The following is an 18,218-nucleotide window of genomic DNA, read 5'->3' on the forward strand; positions in this document are numbered from 1 at the left end:
CTAGAGCTGTCTACGTAACAAGCTATAAGTCTGTTTAAAATACTATCTAAGTCTACATAATGTGCTATCTAAGGGGCTAGGCTAGGGCAAGTGCTACGGGCAAGTGCTACGGGCCATGGTGGAGTCTGAAGGTGGGTTTTCAGACTACGGCGGAAGATTGGGAGTGAGGCTGCAGTTCTGACTGATGGGAAGTGCATTCCATAGTTTGAGGGTTAAGGTCGATTTGTCTTTTGCTATTTTACATTTTCTAAGTAAAAGAAAATAAATATGGCAACATTTATTATTCAACTTAAGCATCAAGGAGCCAAAAAAGGCCCTTGGTTTTTATTTCCCAAACAGACAATGAATGGATGCAGTGATGAGATTAGACAGATGGAAGAATGCCGTGAACACCGACTGTACATTGATTTACTGAAGATCTGTTTTATAAAGATGGTTGAATGATAAACGATATCCTCTTGTTTTATAAAGATGGTTGAATGATAAACGATATCCTCTTGTTTTATAAAGATGGTTGAATGATAAACGATATCCTCTTGTTTTATAAAGATGGTTGAATGATAAACGATATCCTCTTGTTTTATAAAGATGGTTGAATGATAAACGATATCCTCTTGTTTTATAAAGGTGGTTGAATGATAAACGATATCCTCTTGTTTTATAAAGATGGTTGAATGATAAACGATATCCTCTTGTTTTATAAAGATGGTTGAATGATAAACGATATCCTCTTGTTTTATAAAGATGGTTGAATGATAAACGATATCCTCGGCCAGATTAAAGATGGTTGAATGATAAACGATATCCTCGGCCAGATTAAAGATGGTTGAATGATAAACGATATCCTCGGCCAGATTACTGGCATAAAATAGCAAAACTCAATTCACCGCTTTTATTTTATTTTCTCTTTTTAAATGTAATCAAGTTCACTTGGAGCAACAATCAAAAGGTGTATTAATTAATAGGTCCCACATAAACAGGAATGATGTAAAATTAGGACAAAGTGCAAATAAAACGGAGAACCGGTTCCTCTTATGAACCAGACATACTGTGGGCTTACAGTATAAATTATAATATTCAACACGATTAACCTCTGAATTACTGAATGTAGCAACACTTACATTTACACCCGACGTACACTCTGTCTGGCGGAAGAAACTAGCAGATCTACAAGATCACACAACACGTCGCAGCGCTGCCTGAGAGCTTGTCGATCGGCTATTTCTGGTGCAAAACCCGAGCAGAATCATCAGGCTTTCCTACCACCTCAAGGCAGGAAGGTTCCTTTCCTACCTCCTCAAGGCAGGAAGGTTCCTTTCCTACCTCCTCAAGGCAGGAAGGTTCCTTTCCTACCTCCTCAAGGCAGGAAGGTTCCTTTCCTACCTCCTCAAGGCAGGAAGGTTCCTTTCCTACCTCCTCAAGGCAGGAAGGTTCCTTTCCTACCTCCTCAAGGCAGAAAGAACATATTACATTACGTCTCGATTAAAAAGAAAAAAACAACTCAGTTTAAGTTAAATTAAAACATGGCACCATCTCCAGGCCACATGTGAGCATATTAACCACAGCAGTGTCGACCTGGAGAAGTAGAACGTTATCATATTATAACAGTATTTAGTCTAGTAGCCAGCCCATAGAGCCCCATTGTGAACCCGGACATGTTGAGTACACCAAGGTTTTATGTTATAAATGTTTAGTATGGGTCCCCAGCATGTAGAAACTGCCGGATGCTAACTTGCATATGTTGAGCAATTTTCATAATTGGCATAATATGTGACCATACCATTAACAACCTATAGAAGGCAAAATATTCAAAATGTCATCATGCTTTATGTAGCATGTGACAAATTAGAGGGTTTTCATGATGCTGAATCCATTCCAAGCATTAGTTTTGCAAAAAAAAACACTCATTGGGCTAAAAACGGCCAATGCCGTCATCACAAATTGATGATGTCAAGTGGGCATGGCTGTTTTAAGCCCAATGAGTGTATTTTTGCAAAACTAATGCTTGGAATGGATTCAGCATCATGAAAACCCCCTAGTTTGACACATCACATGCTAAATAAAGCATGATGAAATTTTGAATATTTTGCCTTCTATAGGTTGTTAATGGTATGGTCACATATTATGCCAATTATGAAAATTGCTCAACATATGCAAGTTAGCATCCGGCAGTTTCTACATGCTGGGGACCCATACTAAACATTTATAACATAAAACCTTGGTGTACTCAACATGTCTGGGTTCACTTTTTGGCTACTAGACTAATTTCCTTTGGTTCAGGATGTGACCCTAAACAGAAATGGTAAAAACGTGAATAAGAAATCCTTCCAACTATTTAGCTTTAATTAAAAAACAGGTTTTCTCTTTAAACTAGGCCGTTATGGGTAAAACTGCTTGATTGTGGGGAAAGCACAATAAATAAAATGAAGGCGGGGGAAGATTACAATCTATTGCAAAGTTATTCCCTTTCGTTTCTGTTCTCATCAAATGAACACAAAGTTAAACTAGGACTTTCTTCTGAGCTATAACTTGTTTTGCCTTGCAGACGAAGTACATCTGATCGGAACAAAATGAGGGAGAGTAAAAGTCGCTTTTACTTTGCAGCGACTTTTGAAGCCTATTATTTTCTAGGAGTTTCGAGTCTCCATGAAAGTAAATAAAATAAAATTAAATAAAAACTCTTTCAGATTCGGTTGGATATTAAACATATGAATTCCCATCTGAAATTTTCTTTTACACTCATATTTGTGCACGAGAGTGTGTGTGTGTGTGTGTGTGTGTGTGTGTTCATGGGGGCTACCGCCTATTTTCTATTCTGTCGCATGATGGCACGTGCCAAAAAACTAGTGATTTCCGGTTGAGCGGCTGAGAGCACAGCTGAAGCTTTGTGATTGGCTCATGGCTACAGCTGAAGCTTTGTGATTGGCTCATGGCTACAGCTGAAGCTTTGTTATTGGCTCATGGCTGCTGCTGCTGCTGGCGGCGGTCCCGTTTGGTGAGCAGGTAACACTGGATGGTCCGGAGGCGGTCCTTGGCGGGGGCGAACTCCGGCTGCAGCTTCAGCGTGGACTCGTACCAACGCATGGCCTTCTCAAACTCCTCCTGGAACACAAGAACCACCACAAGCATCACCGACTGGACACCAAGCAGCCATGTTTGGAACTCACTTAAGCAATATTACACGAAAGGGTGTGGGTTAACGTGATTATTGCCACGACAGTGATGCGGTCAGGAACGAGACGAAGTCGAGTTCCGCAAGCATCACTGAAGTTACCCTTAAAACTAAGAAAATCGCTGAAAAGATATATTTTTTTAATGACAGATGTAGTCACTACGACCTTAATGTCCCAAGAAACTAGCTAGCCTAGCCACCGAGTTTGCTAGCGCTCTGGGAAAAAAGCAGCTGAATTCTTTGTTTTGATTAGGTGGTGAATGGTGCTGGTTCGATTCACGGCTAGAAGCCGTTTCAACCAATCAGATTGCTTCCTCGAAACGACCTGTTGTATAATTCTTCTCGGTAAAGGGGGCAAAACAAGAGACGGATGGTAAAACGGGACCTAAAAGGGGAGTTCTCTTTTCTTACCGCAATATGATGACGATCCATTGATCACTTGAAGTAGTGGGGGGGGGGGGGGGGGGGGGGGGGGGAATCCATGCCGAGCATACAGCAGGTGAAACACGAAATAATACGAAATAATCGTGCAATCATTATTATTATTATTAAATATATATATTGTTTTACATCTGTTGTAGATGTTGTGGGAAATAACTCCACAGAATGTTGTCACTTTGGCTTCCTGCTTACGCAGCACAACGTTCACCGCTTTGACCCCGCCTACATTCTTAATTATTAAGATCATTTAATGGAAACAAGCCCTTATTGGGTTATCCTTTTAGAAATCTGCGGCACGGTGCCATTTGTTTTTCTTTTTTTTTTTTTTTTTTTTTTTTACAAACTGTTAGTAAAGTATGCAATCAATCAAAATCAATCAATCAAATGTGAATACCCAATACTAAGGAAGGTAGTGTGTCTGTGGAGGGGGGGGGACGGGACACAGATAATAGAACACGTGTTTCTTTACCATGGCGATGTAGACGTTGGCCAGGGTGAAGTGGTTGTGTGTGTGTGTGTGTTACCATGGCGATGTAGACGTTGGCCAGGGTGAAGTGGTTGTGTGTGTGTGTGTGTTACCATGGCGATGTAGACGTTGGCCAGGGTGAAGTGGTTGTGTGTGTGTGTGTTACCATGGCGATGTAGACGTTGGCCAGGGTGAAGTGGTTGTGTGTGTGTGTGTTACCATGGCGATGTAGACGTTGGCCAGGGTGAAGTGGTTGTGTGTGTGTGTGTTACCATGGCGATGTAGACGTTGGCCAGGGTGAAGTGGTTGTGTGTGTGTGTGTGTGTGTGTGTGTGTGTGTTACCATGGCGATGTAGACGTTGGCCAGGGTGAAGTGGTTGACCACAAAGTGAGGAGCGATCTCCACGGCCATGCGGGCCACGGTCAGAGCGTCGTCCCACAGCCGCGCGTTCTGGAAGATGTTGGCCAGGCTGATCAGCGGGACGTCCTGCATGGAGACCACACCCACAACATGGTGACCACACCCACAACATGGAGACCACACCCACAACATGGTGACCACAACCACAACATGGTGACCACACCCACAACATGGTGACCACACCCACAACATGGAGACCACACCCACAACATGGAGACCACACCCACAACATGGTGACCACACCCACAACATGGAGACCACACCCACAACATGGAGACCACACCCACAACATGGAGACCACACCCACAACATGGAGACCACACCCACAACATGGAGACCACACCCACACACATGGAGACCACACCCACACACATGGAGACCACACCCACACACATGGAGACCACACCCACAACATGGAGACCGCACCCACACCATGGTGACCACACCCACAACATGGTGACCACACCCACAACATGGTGACCACAACCACAACATGGAGACCACACCCACAACATGGAGACCACACCCACAACATGGAGACCACACCCACAACATGGTGACCACACCCACAACATGGAGACCACACCCACAACATGGTGACCACACCCACAACATGGAGACCACACCCACAACATGGAGACCACACCCACAACATGGTGACCACACCCACAACATGGAGACCACACCCACAACGACCACACCCACAACATGGAGACCACACCCACAACATGGAGACCACACCCACACCATGGTGACCACACCCACACACATGGTGACCACACCCACACACATGGTGACCACACCCACACACATGGTGACCACACCCACACACATGGTGACCACACCCACAACACCACAGCATTCATTCACATGCATCATGTACAACCATGGCTGGTACAACCATGGCTGGTACATCTGGTACAACCATGTAGACAACCATGGCTGAATGTCTGGTACAAACATGGCTGGTACATCTGGTACAACCATGTAGACAACCATGGCTGAATGTCTGGTACAACCATGGCTGGTACATCTGGTACAACCATGTAGACAACCATGGCTGAATGTCTGGTACAACCATGGCTGGTACATCTGGTACAACCATGTAGACAACCATGGCTGAATGTCTGGTACAACCATGGCTGGTACATCTGGTACAACCATGTAGACAACCATGGCTGAATGTCTGGTACAACCATGGCTGGTACATCTGGTACAACCATGTGGACAACCATGGCTGAATGTCTGGTACAACCATGGCTGGTACATCTGGTACAACCATGGCTGGTACATCTGGTACAACCATGTAGACAACCATGGCTAGTACATCTGGTACAACCATGTAGTCAACCATGGCTGGTACATCTGGTACAACCATGTGGACAACCATGGCTGAATGTCTGGTACAACCATGTAGACAACCATGGCTGAATGTCTGGTACAACCATGGCTGGTACATCTGGTACAACCATGGCTGGTACATCTGGTACAACCATGTGGACAACCATGGCTCAGACCAGTGGTCTTCAACCTGCATCATATTGGGCTTTTGAGCCACGGACCACCAAAAACGCAACCCTATCAGGGTTTTGAATGATGCTTCCAGACCACGACGGGGTTGTGGCCGTCGCTCGCTGCCTGCTTTCTACTGACGCATCGAGGTGACAGACAGGCTGACAGGCAGACAGACAGCCCAGAGCATGCAGGCAGAGCGCGCCACGGGATGGTTATATATTTTATAATACATTAGGCTACATAAACGCTGCTGCCACCTAACCTATCACAAGGCATTTCATTTACATCATACCACTAGTGGTCCCAACTGGGGACCACCTGGGACCACCTCAAGGACCACTGGTGGTCCCAGCTGGGGACCACCTGGGACCCCCTCAAGGACCACTAGTGGTCCCAGCTGGGGACCACCTGGAACCCCCTCAAGGACCACTGGTGGTCCCAGCTGGAACCCCTCAAGGACCACTGGTGGTCCCACCACTGGTGGTCCCAGCTGGGGACCACCTGGAACCCCCTCAAGGACCACTGGTGGTCCCAGCTGGGGACCACCTGGGACCCCCTCAAGGACCACTGGTGGTCCCAGCTGGGGACCACCTGGGACCCCCTCAAGGACCACCTGGGACCCCCTCAAGGACCACTGGTGGTCCCAGCTGGGGACCACCTGGGACCCCCTCAAGGACCACTGGTGGTCCCAGCTGGGGACCACCTGGGACCCCCTCAAGGACCACTGGTGGTCCCCAGGGACCACCTGGAACCCCCTCAAGGACCACTGGTGGTCCCAGCTGGGGACCACCTGGAACCCCCTCAAGGACCACTGGTGGTGGTGCGTTGTAAGCTTGTAGATCTGCTATTTCTGCTTTTTTTTTAAATGTATGAACATCTTTCAACATGGAAACGATTATGAAAAAATGTTTTGCGATTATCTCAAATAATTGCGATTGCACGATTATCTAATAATTGTGACAACCCTATCAGCGGCTGTTAGTTGGTTGCAGAGTGTGAGACTTGCCTTCATGTGATGAGGAGCATAATTTAAACCCTGACGCAGGCAGTCGATGGCTCTCTTGCCCTGACCCTTCACCCTCCAGTACAGCGCTGCCATGCTGGACAGAACCCACGACGTCTGGTTCTGAAAGACATCCACGATTGGGGGGGAAAACGTAGGTCATTTTGTGTGCCTCAAATCAATGTAATAAACCACAAAGCAGTCGTTGAACAGACCTGGTGTATAGAGATTATACGTGAAAACATGTAAGGGCCTTCTTTACGACCATTCATTTTGTTAAGGGCCTTTATGGTTCACAGGTGAAAAGTAGACATTTCTCATTGAAAGCAGGGCATTAAAACCCACCAAAAGCAGGTACATTTCAAATTGAATTTAGTGAGGGCGGAATTGAGGGCGGAAATCTCTAGGTATCAGACGATTCCATTCCGATTCTGAGGGCTACAATTCCATTAAATCTCTAGGTATCGGACGATTCCATTCTAATCTCTAGGTATCAGACGATTCCATTCCGATTCAGAGGACTACAATTCCATTAAATCTCTAGGTATCAGACGATTCCATTCTAATCTCTAGGTATCAGACGATTCCATTCCGATTCAGAGGGCTACAATTCCATTAAATCGATTGTCTTGATTCCAATTCAAGGGATTCATAATTATCTATAATGAAAACTGATTGATTTACTTCCATTATCTTTTATTACACCACAAAACATTAAGCATCTTTCTTATAAAATATATATATTTTGACATTTTTGTGAATTGATTAATCATAATAATCATCATAAATCACTTTTCCTCATTCCTCATTTATTTAACTCACGACCATGATCACATGGTTTGGAGCACAGATTCATAAAAGTATACAATCAACAGTATACAATACATTACATGATATACATCAACATATCGGAAGGCTTTCCCTATTTGTACAGTGGAAGAAAAGCACCCAATTTATAGATTACTTTTTGTTTTTCAGATTTTAGTAATGCAATTAATTTAAACATAGAAGGGCGAGTAAAACAATTAATTGGCTATTGATTTTCAATTTCCATTTTTCACAGAAACCACACATGGTTACATGGTCTATTGCCTTCTGCAATCCCTCCTTTGTATTTGACATGACAATTGTGTCATCCGCATATAATAATACCAAAAGCTGGAAATAGCTATCGATAAGTGGGTCGTCATACCATTGTATGACGACCCACGTTTTACCATCGTAAAGTGCTCAAAGCACTTTAAGATGGTCAGTCCATTCATTCATAAATTGGGAGGTGAAGTGGCGAACAGTCGACACCAGCGTCCCACATTCGCAAGCCAGCACCGACCGCCTCATTGGAGGCAATGTGGGGTTCAGTGTCTTGCCCAAGGACACTTCCACAGGTGGACAGGAGGACCTGGGATTTGAACCGCCGACCCACGGATCATTGGACCACCTCCTGAGGCACATTATCGTCCACATCGCCATTAATCTATGAATCCATTTTATTTTCCACCCGCTACTATTTATCCATACAAGTTGGGCCGGATATTTGATATTTCCAAAAAGATCCCAGTACACATTTTCAAGAAGTCACATTTTCAACACAACAGCCATTAAGACGGACGTGATTACCTTTTCTAAGACCTTGGCGATGCGCGTCCCGACCTGCTCAAAGGACTGGGGAGGGAACTTATCTTTACCCAGGTTCTGCAGGACCTGGTGGAAGAGCAGAGCAGACCGTAGGGTTTAACATTAAGAAGAGCAGAGCAGAGCGTAGGGTTTAACATTAAGAAGAGCAGAGCGTAGGGTTTAACATTAAGAAGAGCAGACCGTAGGGTTTAACATTAAGAAGAGCAGAGCGTAGGGTTTAACATTAAGAAGAGCAGACCGTAGGGTTTAACATTAAGAAGAGCACAGCAGACCGTAGGGTTTAACATTAAGAAGAGCAGACCGTAGGGTTTAACATTAAGAAGAGCAGAGCGTAGGGTTTAACATTAAGAAGAGCAGACCGTAGGGTTTAACACTAAGAAGAGCAGAGCAGACCGTAGGGTTTAACACTAAGAAGAGCAGAGCAGACCGTAGGGTTTAACATTAAGAAGAGCAGAGTAGACCGTAGGGTTTAACACTAAGAAGAGCAGAGCAGACCGTAGGGTTTAACATTAAGAAGAGCAGACCGTAGGGTTTAACATTAAGAAGAGCAGACCGTAGGGTTTAACATTAAGAAGAGCAGACCGTAGGGTTTAACATTAAGAAGAGCAGAGTAGACCGTAGGGTTTAACATTAAGAAGAGAAGACCGTAGGGTTTAACACTAAGAAGAGCAGAGTAGACCGTAGGGTTTAACATTAAGAAGAGCAGACCGTAGGGTTTAACATTAAGAAGAGCAGAGCAGACCGTAGGGTTTAACATTAAGAAGAGCAGAGTAGACCGTAGGGTTTAACATTAAGAAGAGCAGAGTAGACCGTAGGGTTTAACATTAAGAAGAGCAGACCGTAGGGTTTAACATTAAGAAGAGCAGAGCAGACCGTAGGGTTTAACATTAAGAAGAGCAGAGCAGACCGTAGGGTTTAACATTAAGAAGAGCAGACCGTAGGGTTTAACATTAAGAAGAGCAGAGTAGACCGTAGGGTTTAACATTAAGAAGAGCAGACCGTAGGGTTTAACATTAAGAAGAGCAGAGCAGACCGTAGGGTTTAACATTAAGAAGAGCAGAGTAGACCGTAGGGTTTAACATTAAGAAGAGCAGAGCAGACCGTAGGGTTTAACATTAAGAAGAGCAGAGCAGACCGTAGGGTTTAACATTAAGAAGAGCAGAGCAGACCGTAGGGTTTAACATTAAGAAGAGCAGAGTAGACCGTAGGGTTTAACATTAAGAAGAGCAGACCGTAGGGTTTAACATTAAGAAGAGCAGAGCAGACCGTAGGGTTTAACATTAAGAAGAGCAGAGTAGACCGTAGGGTTTAACATTAAGAAGAGCAGAGCAGACCGTAGGGTTTAACATTAAGAAGAGCAGAGCAGACCGTAGGGTTTAACATTAAGAAGAGCAGAGCAGACCGTAGGGTTTAACATTAAGAAGAGCAGAGCAGACCGTAGGGTTTAACATTAAGAAGAGCAGAGCAGACCGTAGGGTTTAACATTAAGAAGAGCAGACCGTAGGGTTTAACATTAAGAAGAGCAGAGCAGACCGTAGGGTTTAACATTAAGAAGAGCAGAGCAGACCGTAGGGTTTAACATTAAGAAGAGCAGAGCAGACCGTAGGGTTTAACATTAAGAAGAGCAGAGTAGACCGTAGGGTTTAACATTAAGAAGAGCAGAGCAGACCGTAGGGTTTAACATTAAGAAGAGCAGAGCAGACCGTAGGGTTTAACATTAAGAAGAGCAGAGCAGACCGTAGGGTTTAACATTAAGAAGAGCAGAGCAGAACGTAGGGTTTAACATTAAGAAGAGCAGAGTAGACCGTAGGGTTTAACACTAAGAAGAGCAGAGCAGACCGTAGGGTTTAACATTAAGAAGAGCAGAGCAGACCGTAGGGTTTAACATTAAGAAGAGCAGAGTAGACCGTAGGGTTTAACATTAAGAAGAGCAGAGCAGACCGTAGGGTTTAACATTAAGAAGAGCAGAGCAGACCGTAGGGTTTAACATTAAGAAGAGCAGAGCAGAACGTAGGGTTTAACATTAAGAAGAGCAGAGTAGACCGTAGGGTTTAACACTAAGAAGAGCAGAGCAGACCGTAGGGTTTAACATTAAGAAGAGCAGAGCAGACCGTAGGGTTTAACATTAAGAAGAGCAGAGCAGACCGTAGGGTTTAACATTAAGAAGAGCAGAGCAGACCGTAGGGTTTAACATTAAGAAGAGCAGAGCAGACCGTAGGGTTTAACATTAAGAAGAGCAGAGCAGACCGTAGGGTTTAACATTAAGAAGAGCAGAGCAGACCGTAGGGTTTAACATTAAGAAGAGCAGAGTAGACCGTAGGGTTTAACACTAAGAAGAGCAGAGCAGACCGTAGGGTTTAACATTAAGAAGAGCAGAGCAGACCGTAGGGTTTAACACTAAGAAGAGCAGAGCAGACCGTAGGGTTTAACATTAAGAAGAGCAGAGCAGACCGTAGGGTTTAACATTAAGAAGAGCAGACCGTAGGGTTTAACATTAAGAAGAGCAGAGCAGACCGTAGGGTTTAACATTAAGAAGAGCAGAGCGTAGGGTTTAACATTAAGAAGAGCAGACCGTAGGGTTTAACATTAAGAAGAGCAGAGCAGACCGTAGGGTTTAACATTAAGAAGAGCAGAGCAGACCGTAGGGTTTAACATTAGGAAGAGCAGACCGTAGGGTTTAACATTAAGAAGAGCAGACCGTAGAGTTCAACACTAAGAAGAGCAGACCGTAGGGTTTAACATTAAGAAGAGCAGACCGTAGGGTTTAACATTAAGAAGAGCAGAGCAGACCGTAGGGTTTAACATTAAGAAGAGCAGAGCAGACCGTAGGGTTTAACATTAAGAAGAGCAGAGCAGACCGTAGGGTTTAACATTAAGAAGAGCAGAGCAGACCGTAGGGTTTAACATTAGGAAGAGCAGACCGTAGGGTTTAACATTAAGAAGAGCAGAGCGTAGGGTTTAACATTAAGAAGAGCAGAGCGTAGGGTTCAACATTAAGAAGAGCAGAGCGTAGGGTTTAACATTAAGAAGAGCAGACCGTAGGGTTTAACATTAAGAAGAGCAGACCGTAGGGTTTAACATTAAGAAGATCAGACCGTAGGGTTTAACACTAAGAAGAGCAGAGCAGACCGTAGGGTTTAACATTAAGAAGAGCAGACCGTAGGGTTTAACATTAAGAAGAGCAGACCGTAGGGTTTAACACTAAGAAGAGCAGAGCAGACTGTAGGGTTTAACACTAAGAAGAGCAGACCGTAGGGTTTAACATTAGGAAGAGCAGAGCGTAGGGTTTAACATTAAGAAGAGCAGACCGTAGGGTTTAACATTAAGAAGAGCAGAGCAGACCGTAGGGTTTAACATTAAGAAGAGCAGAGCAGACCGTAGGGTTTAACATTAAGAAGAGCAGACCGTAGGGTTTAACATTAAGAAGAGCAGAGCAGACCGTAGGGTTTAACATTAAGAAGAGCAGAGTAGACCGTAGGGTTTAACATTAAGAAGAGCAGAGTAGACCGTAGGGTTTAACACTAAGAAGAGCAGAGCAGACCGTAGGGTTTAACATTAAGAAGAGCAGAGTAGACCGTAGGGTTTAACACTAAGAAGAGCAGACCGTAGGGTTTAACATTAAGAAGAGCAGAGCAGACCGTAGGGTTTAACACTAAGAAGAGCAGAGTAGACCGTAGGGTTTAACACTAAGAAGAGCAGAGTAGACCGTAGGGTTTAACATTAAGAAGAGCAGAGTAGACCGTAGGGTTTAACATTAAGAAGAGCAGAGTAGACCGTAGGGTTTAACATTAAGAAGAGCAGAGCAGACCGTAGGGTTTAACATTAAGAAGAGCAGAGCAGACCGTAGGGTTTAACATTAAGAAGAGCAGAGTAGACCGTAGGGTTTAACACTAAGAAGAGCAGAGTAGACCGTAGGGTTTAACATTAAGAAGAGCAGAGCGTAGGGTTTAACATTAAGAAGAGCAGAGTAGACCGTAGGGTTTAACATTAAGAAGAGCAGAGTAGACCGTAGGGTTTAACATTAAGAAGAGCAGAGCAGACCGTAGGGTTTAACATTAAGAAGAGCAGAGCAGACCGTAGGGTTTAACACTAAGAAGAGCAGAGCAGACCGTAGGGTTTAACATTAAGAAGAGCAGAGTAGACCGTAGGGTTTAACACTAAGAAGAGCAGACCGTAGGGTTTAACATTAAGAAGAGCAGAGCAGACCGTAGGGTTTAACACTAAGAAGAGCAGAGTAGACCGTAGGGTTTAACACTAAGAAGAGCAGAGTAGACCGTAGGGTTTAACATTAAGAAGAGCAGAGTAGACCGTAGGGTTTAACACTAAGAAGAGCAGAGCAGACCGTAGGGTTTAACACTAAGAAGAGCAGACCGTAGGGTTTAACATTAAGAAGAGCAGAGCAGACCGTAGGGTTTAACATTAAGAAGAGCAGAGCAGACCGTAGGGTTTAACATTAAGAAGAGCAGAGCAGACCGTAGGGTTTAACACTAAGAAGAGCAGAGTAGACCGTAGGGTTTAACACTAAGAAGAGCAGAGTAGACCGTAGGGTTTAACACTAAGAAGAGCAGAGTAGACCGTAGGGTTTAACACTAAGAAGAGCAGAGTAGACCGTAGGGTTTAACATTAAGAAGAGCAGAGTAGACCGTAGGGTTTAACATTAAGAAGAGCAGAGTAGACCGTAGGGTTTAACATTAAGAAGAGCAGAGCAGACCGTAGGGTTTAACATTAAGAAGAGCAGAGTAGACCGTAGGGTTTAACACTAAGAAGAGCAGACCGTAGGGTTTAACATTAAGAAGAGCAGAGTAGACCGTAGGGTTTAACATTAAGAAGAGCAGAGTAGACCGTAGGGTTTAACACTAAGAAGAGCAGAGTAGACCGTAGGGTTTAACATTAAGAAGAGCAGAGTAGACCGTAGGGTTTAACATTAAGAAGAGCAGAGCAGACCGTAGGGTTTAACATTAAGAAGAGCAGACCGTAGGGTTTAACACTAAGAAGAGCAGAGCAGACCGTAGGGTTTAACATTAAGAAGAGCAGAGTAGACCGTAGGGTTTAACATTAAGAAGAGCAGAGTAGACCGTAGGGTTTAACACTAAGAAGAGCAGAGCAGACCGTAGGGTTTAACATTAAGAAGAGCAGAGCAGACCGTAGGGTTTAACATTAAGAAGAGCAGAGCAGACCGTAGGGTTTAACATTAAGAAGAGCAGAGCAGACCGTAGGGTTTAACATTAAGAAGAGCAGAGTAGACCGTAGGGTTTAACACTAAGAAGAGCAGACCGTAGGGTTTAACATTAAGAAGAGCAGAGTAGACCGTAGGGTTTAACATTAAGAAGAGCAGAGTAGACCGTAGGGTTTAACACTAAGAAGAGCAGAGCAGACCGTAGGGTTTAACATTAAGAAGAGCAGAGTAGACCGTAGGGTTTAACACTAAGAAGAGCAGAGCAGACCGTAGGGTTTAACATTAAGAAGAGCAGAGCAGACCGTAGGGTTTAACATTAAGAAGAGCAGAGTAGACCGTAGGGTTTAACATTAAGAAGAGCAGAGCAGACCGTAGGGTTTAACATTAAGAAGAGCAGAGCAGACCGTAGGGTTTAACATTAAGAAGAGCAGAGTAGACCGTAGGGTTTAACATTAAGAAGAGCAGACCGTAGGGTTTAACACTAAGAAGAGCAGAGCAGACCGTAGGGTTTAACACTAAGAAGAGCAGAGTAGACCGTAGGGTTTAACATTAAGAAGAGCAGAGTAGACCGTAGGGTTTAACATTAAGACGTCTGGGCCATTTGTGGGAGTAAACCCAAATTAAATGTTGGTAGTTACACTTTGAAACACAAATACAGAAATATGCACACATGTACTAGAGGATGAACATTGGGGGGGGGGGGGGGCTCATTGGGGGCTCAGGGGGATCGGGGTCATTCTGTAGAAAAGAATACCAGCACTTAGCCTGATTATCAGACTGTAGCTTTATTGAAGCTTCAGTCTGACATTGTCTCCTGTCTGAGCGATTTCAAGGGGGAGGGGATTAGAATTTCCCTCAACCCTCTGTGTGTTGCGCTGCGTGATGACGCTGAAAACGGGACTCGGCGCTGATTGGTTGTTCGTTAGACCCACCCCCCCACCACCGATTCTCATTGGATAATACATTTTTGTACCGAAGAAATTATAGGTTCACAGCGCAACACCAGACCAAGAGATGCAGTCCACTCAGAGAGTGGGCGGGGTCTTTGGGCTGGATCCAGGCTAACCAGCACTCACATTGTAACCTGGAAGGATTTGGGGGGGTGGGGGGGGGGGGGGGGGGGGGTGCCTACCTCCCGGAGTTGGCTCTCTCCAGTGTAGTGGATGGCAGCGCGGTTGGCCACGCCCGCCAGGTGGTCCAAGGTGTGCATGCTGGCTGGAAGGTTGGCGTTGCACAGCGGCTCCACCGCCGGCTCCTGGAGCGGAGTGGCGAAGTCTATGTGTTCAGTAATACTGGAAGACAGAGGGTGACAATCAGTCTATGTGTTCAGTAATACTGGAAGACAGAGGGTGACAATCAGTCTATGTGTTCAGTAATACTGGGAGACAGAGGGAGACAATCAGTCTGTGTGTTCAGTAATACTGGAAGACAGAGGGAGACAATCAGTCTGTGTGTTCAGTAATACTGGAAGACAAGAGACTGACAATCAGTCTATGTGTTCAGTAATACTGGGAGACAAGAGGGAGACAATCAGTCTATGTGTTCAGTAATACTGGGAGACAGAGGGTGACAATCAGTCTATGTGTTCAGTAATACTGGAAGACAGAGGGAGACAATCAGTCTGTGTGTTCAGTAATACTGGAAGACAGAGGGAGACAATCAGTCTGTGTGTTCAGTAATACTGGAAGACAAGAGGGAGACAATCAGTCTATGTGTTCAGTAATACTGGAAGACAAGAGGGAGACAATCAGTCTGTGTGTTCAGTAATACTGGAAGACAGAGGGTGACAATCAGTCTGTGTGTTCAGTAATACTGGAAGACAAGAGACTGACAATCAGTCTATGTGTTCAGTAATACTGGGAGACAAGAGGGAGACAATCAGTCTATGTGTTCAGTAATACTGGAAGACAAGATGGTGACAATCAGTCTATGTGTTCAGTAATACTGGAAGACAAGATGGTGACAATCAGTCTATGTGTTCAGTAATACTGGAAGACAAGATGGTGACAATCAGTCTATGTGTTCAGTAATACTGGAAGACAAGAGGGAGACAATCAGTCTATGTGTTCAGTAATACTGGAAGACAGAGGGAGACAATCAGTCTGTGTGTTCAGTAATACTGGAAGACAAGAGACTGACAATCAGTCTATGTGTTCAGTAATACTGGGAGACAAGAGGGAGACAATCAGTCTATGTGTTCAGTAATACTGGAAGACAAGATGGTGACAATCAGTCTATGTGTTCAGTAATACTGGAAGACAAGAGGGAGACAATCAGTCTATGTGTTCAGTAATACTGGAAGACAAGATGGTGACAATCAGTCTATGTGTTCAGTAATACTGGAAGACAGAGGGTGACAATCAGTCTATGTGTTCAGTAATACTGGAAGACAGAGGGTGACAATCAGTCTATGTGTTCAGTAATACTGGAAGACAAGAGGGAGACAATCAGTCTATGTGTTCAGTAATACTGGAAGACAGAGGGTGACAATCAGTCTATGTGTTCAGTAATACTGGAAGACAGAGGGAGACAATCAGTCTATGTGTTCAGTAATACTGGAAGACAAGAGGGAGACAATCAGTCTATGTGTTCAGTAATACTGGAAGACAGAGGGTGACAATCAGTCTATGTGTTCAGTAATACTGGAAGACAAGATGGAGACAATCAGTCTATGTGTTCAGTAATACTGGAAGACAGAGGGAGACAATCAGTCTATGTGTTCAGTAATACTGGAAGACAAGAGACTGACAATCAGTCTATGTGTTCAGTAATACTGGAAGACATAGAGGGTGACAATCAGTCTATGTGTTCAGTAATACTGGAAGACAAGGGGGTGACAATCAGTCTATGTGTTCAGTAATACTGGAAGACAAGATGGTGACAATCAGTCTATGTGTTCAGTAATACTGGAAGACAAGATGGTGACAATCAGTCTATGTGTTCAGTAATACTGGAAGACAGAGGGAGACAATCAGTCTATGTGTTCAGTAATACTGGAAGACAGAGGGAGACAATCAGTCTATGTGTTCAGTAATACTGGAAGACAAGAGGGAGACAATCAGTCTATGTGTTCAGTAATACTGGAAGACAGAGGGAGACAATCAGTCTATGTGTTCAGTAATACTGGAAGACAGAGGGAGACAATCAGTCTATGTGTTCAGTAATACTGGACGACAAGAGGGAGACAATCAGTCTATGTGTTCAGTAATACTGGAAGACAGAGGGAGACAATCAGTCTATGTGTTCAGTAATACTGGAAGACAAGGGGGTGACAATCAGTCTATGTGTTCAGTAATACTGGAAGACAAGATGGTGACAATCAGTCTATGTGTTCAGTAATACTGGAAGACAAGATGGTGACAATCAGTCTATGTGTTCAGTAATACTGGAAGACAGAGGGAGACAATCAGTCTATGTGTTCAGTAATACTGGGAGACAAGAGGGAGACAATCAGTCTGTGTGTTCAGTAATACTGGAAGACAAGAGGGAGACAATCAGTCTATGTGTTCAGTAATACTGGAAGACAAGATGGTGACAATCAGTCTATGTGTTCAGTAATACTGGAAGACAATCAGTCTATGTGTTCAGTGTTACTGGAAGACAAGAGGGAGACAATCAGTCTATGTGTTCAGTAATACTGGAAGACAAGATGGTGACAATCAGTCTATGTGTTCAGTAATACTGGAAGACAGAGGGAGACAATCAGTCTATGTGTTCAGTAATACTGGAAGACAAGATGGTGACAATCAGTCTATGTGTTCAGTAATACTGGAAGACAATCAGTCTATGTGTTCAGTGTTACTGGAAGACAAGAGGGAGACAATCAGTCTATGTGTTCAGTAATACTGGAAGACAAGATGGTGACAATCAGTCTATGTGTTCAGTAATACTGGAAGACAGAGGGTGACAATCAGTCTATGTGTTCAGTAATACTGGAAGACAAGGGGGTGACAATCAGTCTATGTGTTCAGTAATACTGGAAGACAAGAGGGAGACAATCAGTCTATGTGTTCAGTAATACTGGAAGACAAGAGGGAGACAATCAGTCTATGTGTTCAGTAATACTGGAAGACAAGAGGGTGACAATCAGTCTATGTGTTCAGTAATACTGGAAGACAATCAGTCTATGTGTTCAGTAATACTGGAAGACAAGAGGGTGACAATCAGTCTATGTGTTCAGTAATACTGGAAGACAATCAGTCTATGTGTTCAGTAATACTGGAAGACAAGAGGGAGACAATCAGTCTATGTGTTCAGTAATACTGGAAGACAAGAGGGAGACAATCAGTCTATGTGTTCAGTAATACTGGAAGACAGAGGGAGACAATCAGTCTATGTGTTCAGTAATACTGGAAGACAATCAGTCTATGTGTTCAGTAATACTGGAAG

The 18,218-nt window shown here is 44.1% G+C and overlaps 1 protein-coding gene across 2 annotated transcripts in view; it reads right to left on the bottom strand.

Annotated features, from left to right (window-relative positions):
* Positions 1-289: 289 nt before the first annotated feature.
* The window catches only part of ttc17 (tetratricopeptide repeat domain 17), a 72,795-nt gene continuing 54,866 nt past the window's right edge, over positions 290-18,218 (bottom strand). For both annotated transcript variants that reach the window (XM_079496158.1, XM_079496157.1), the window contains exons 21-25: positions 14,962-15,121; positions 8,636-8,719; positions 7,022-7,141; positions 4,423-4,566; positions 290-3,102 (exon numbers count right to left, since the gene is read on the bottom strand). In XM_079496158.1, coding sequence (XP_079352284.1) covers positions 2,959-3,102; positions 4,423-4,566; positions 7,022-7,141; positions 8,636-8,719; positions 14,962-15,121 — 652 coding nt within the window. In that variant the 3' untranslated portion in view covers positions 290-2,958. The remainder of the gene's footprint in view (positions 3,103-4,422; positions 4,567-7,021; positions 7,142-8,635; positions 8,720-14,961; positions 15,122-18,218) is intronic.

This window comes from Electrona antarctica (assembly GCF_951216825.1).
Source record: "Electrona antarctica genome assembly, chromosome: 3".
Classification (NCBI taxonomy): domain Eukaryota; kingdom Metazoa; phylum Chordata; class Actinopteri; order Myctophiformes; family Myctophidae; genus Electrona; species Electrona antarctica.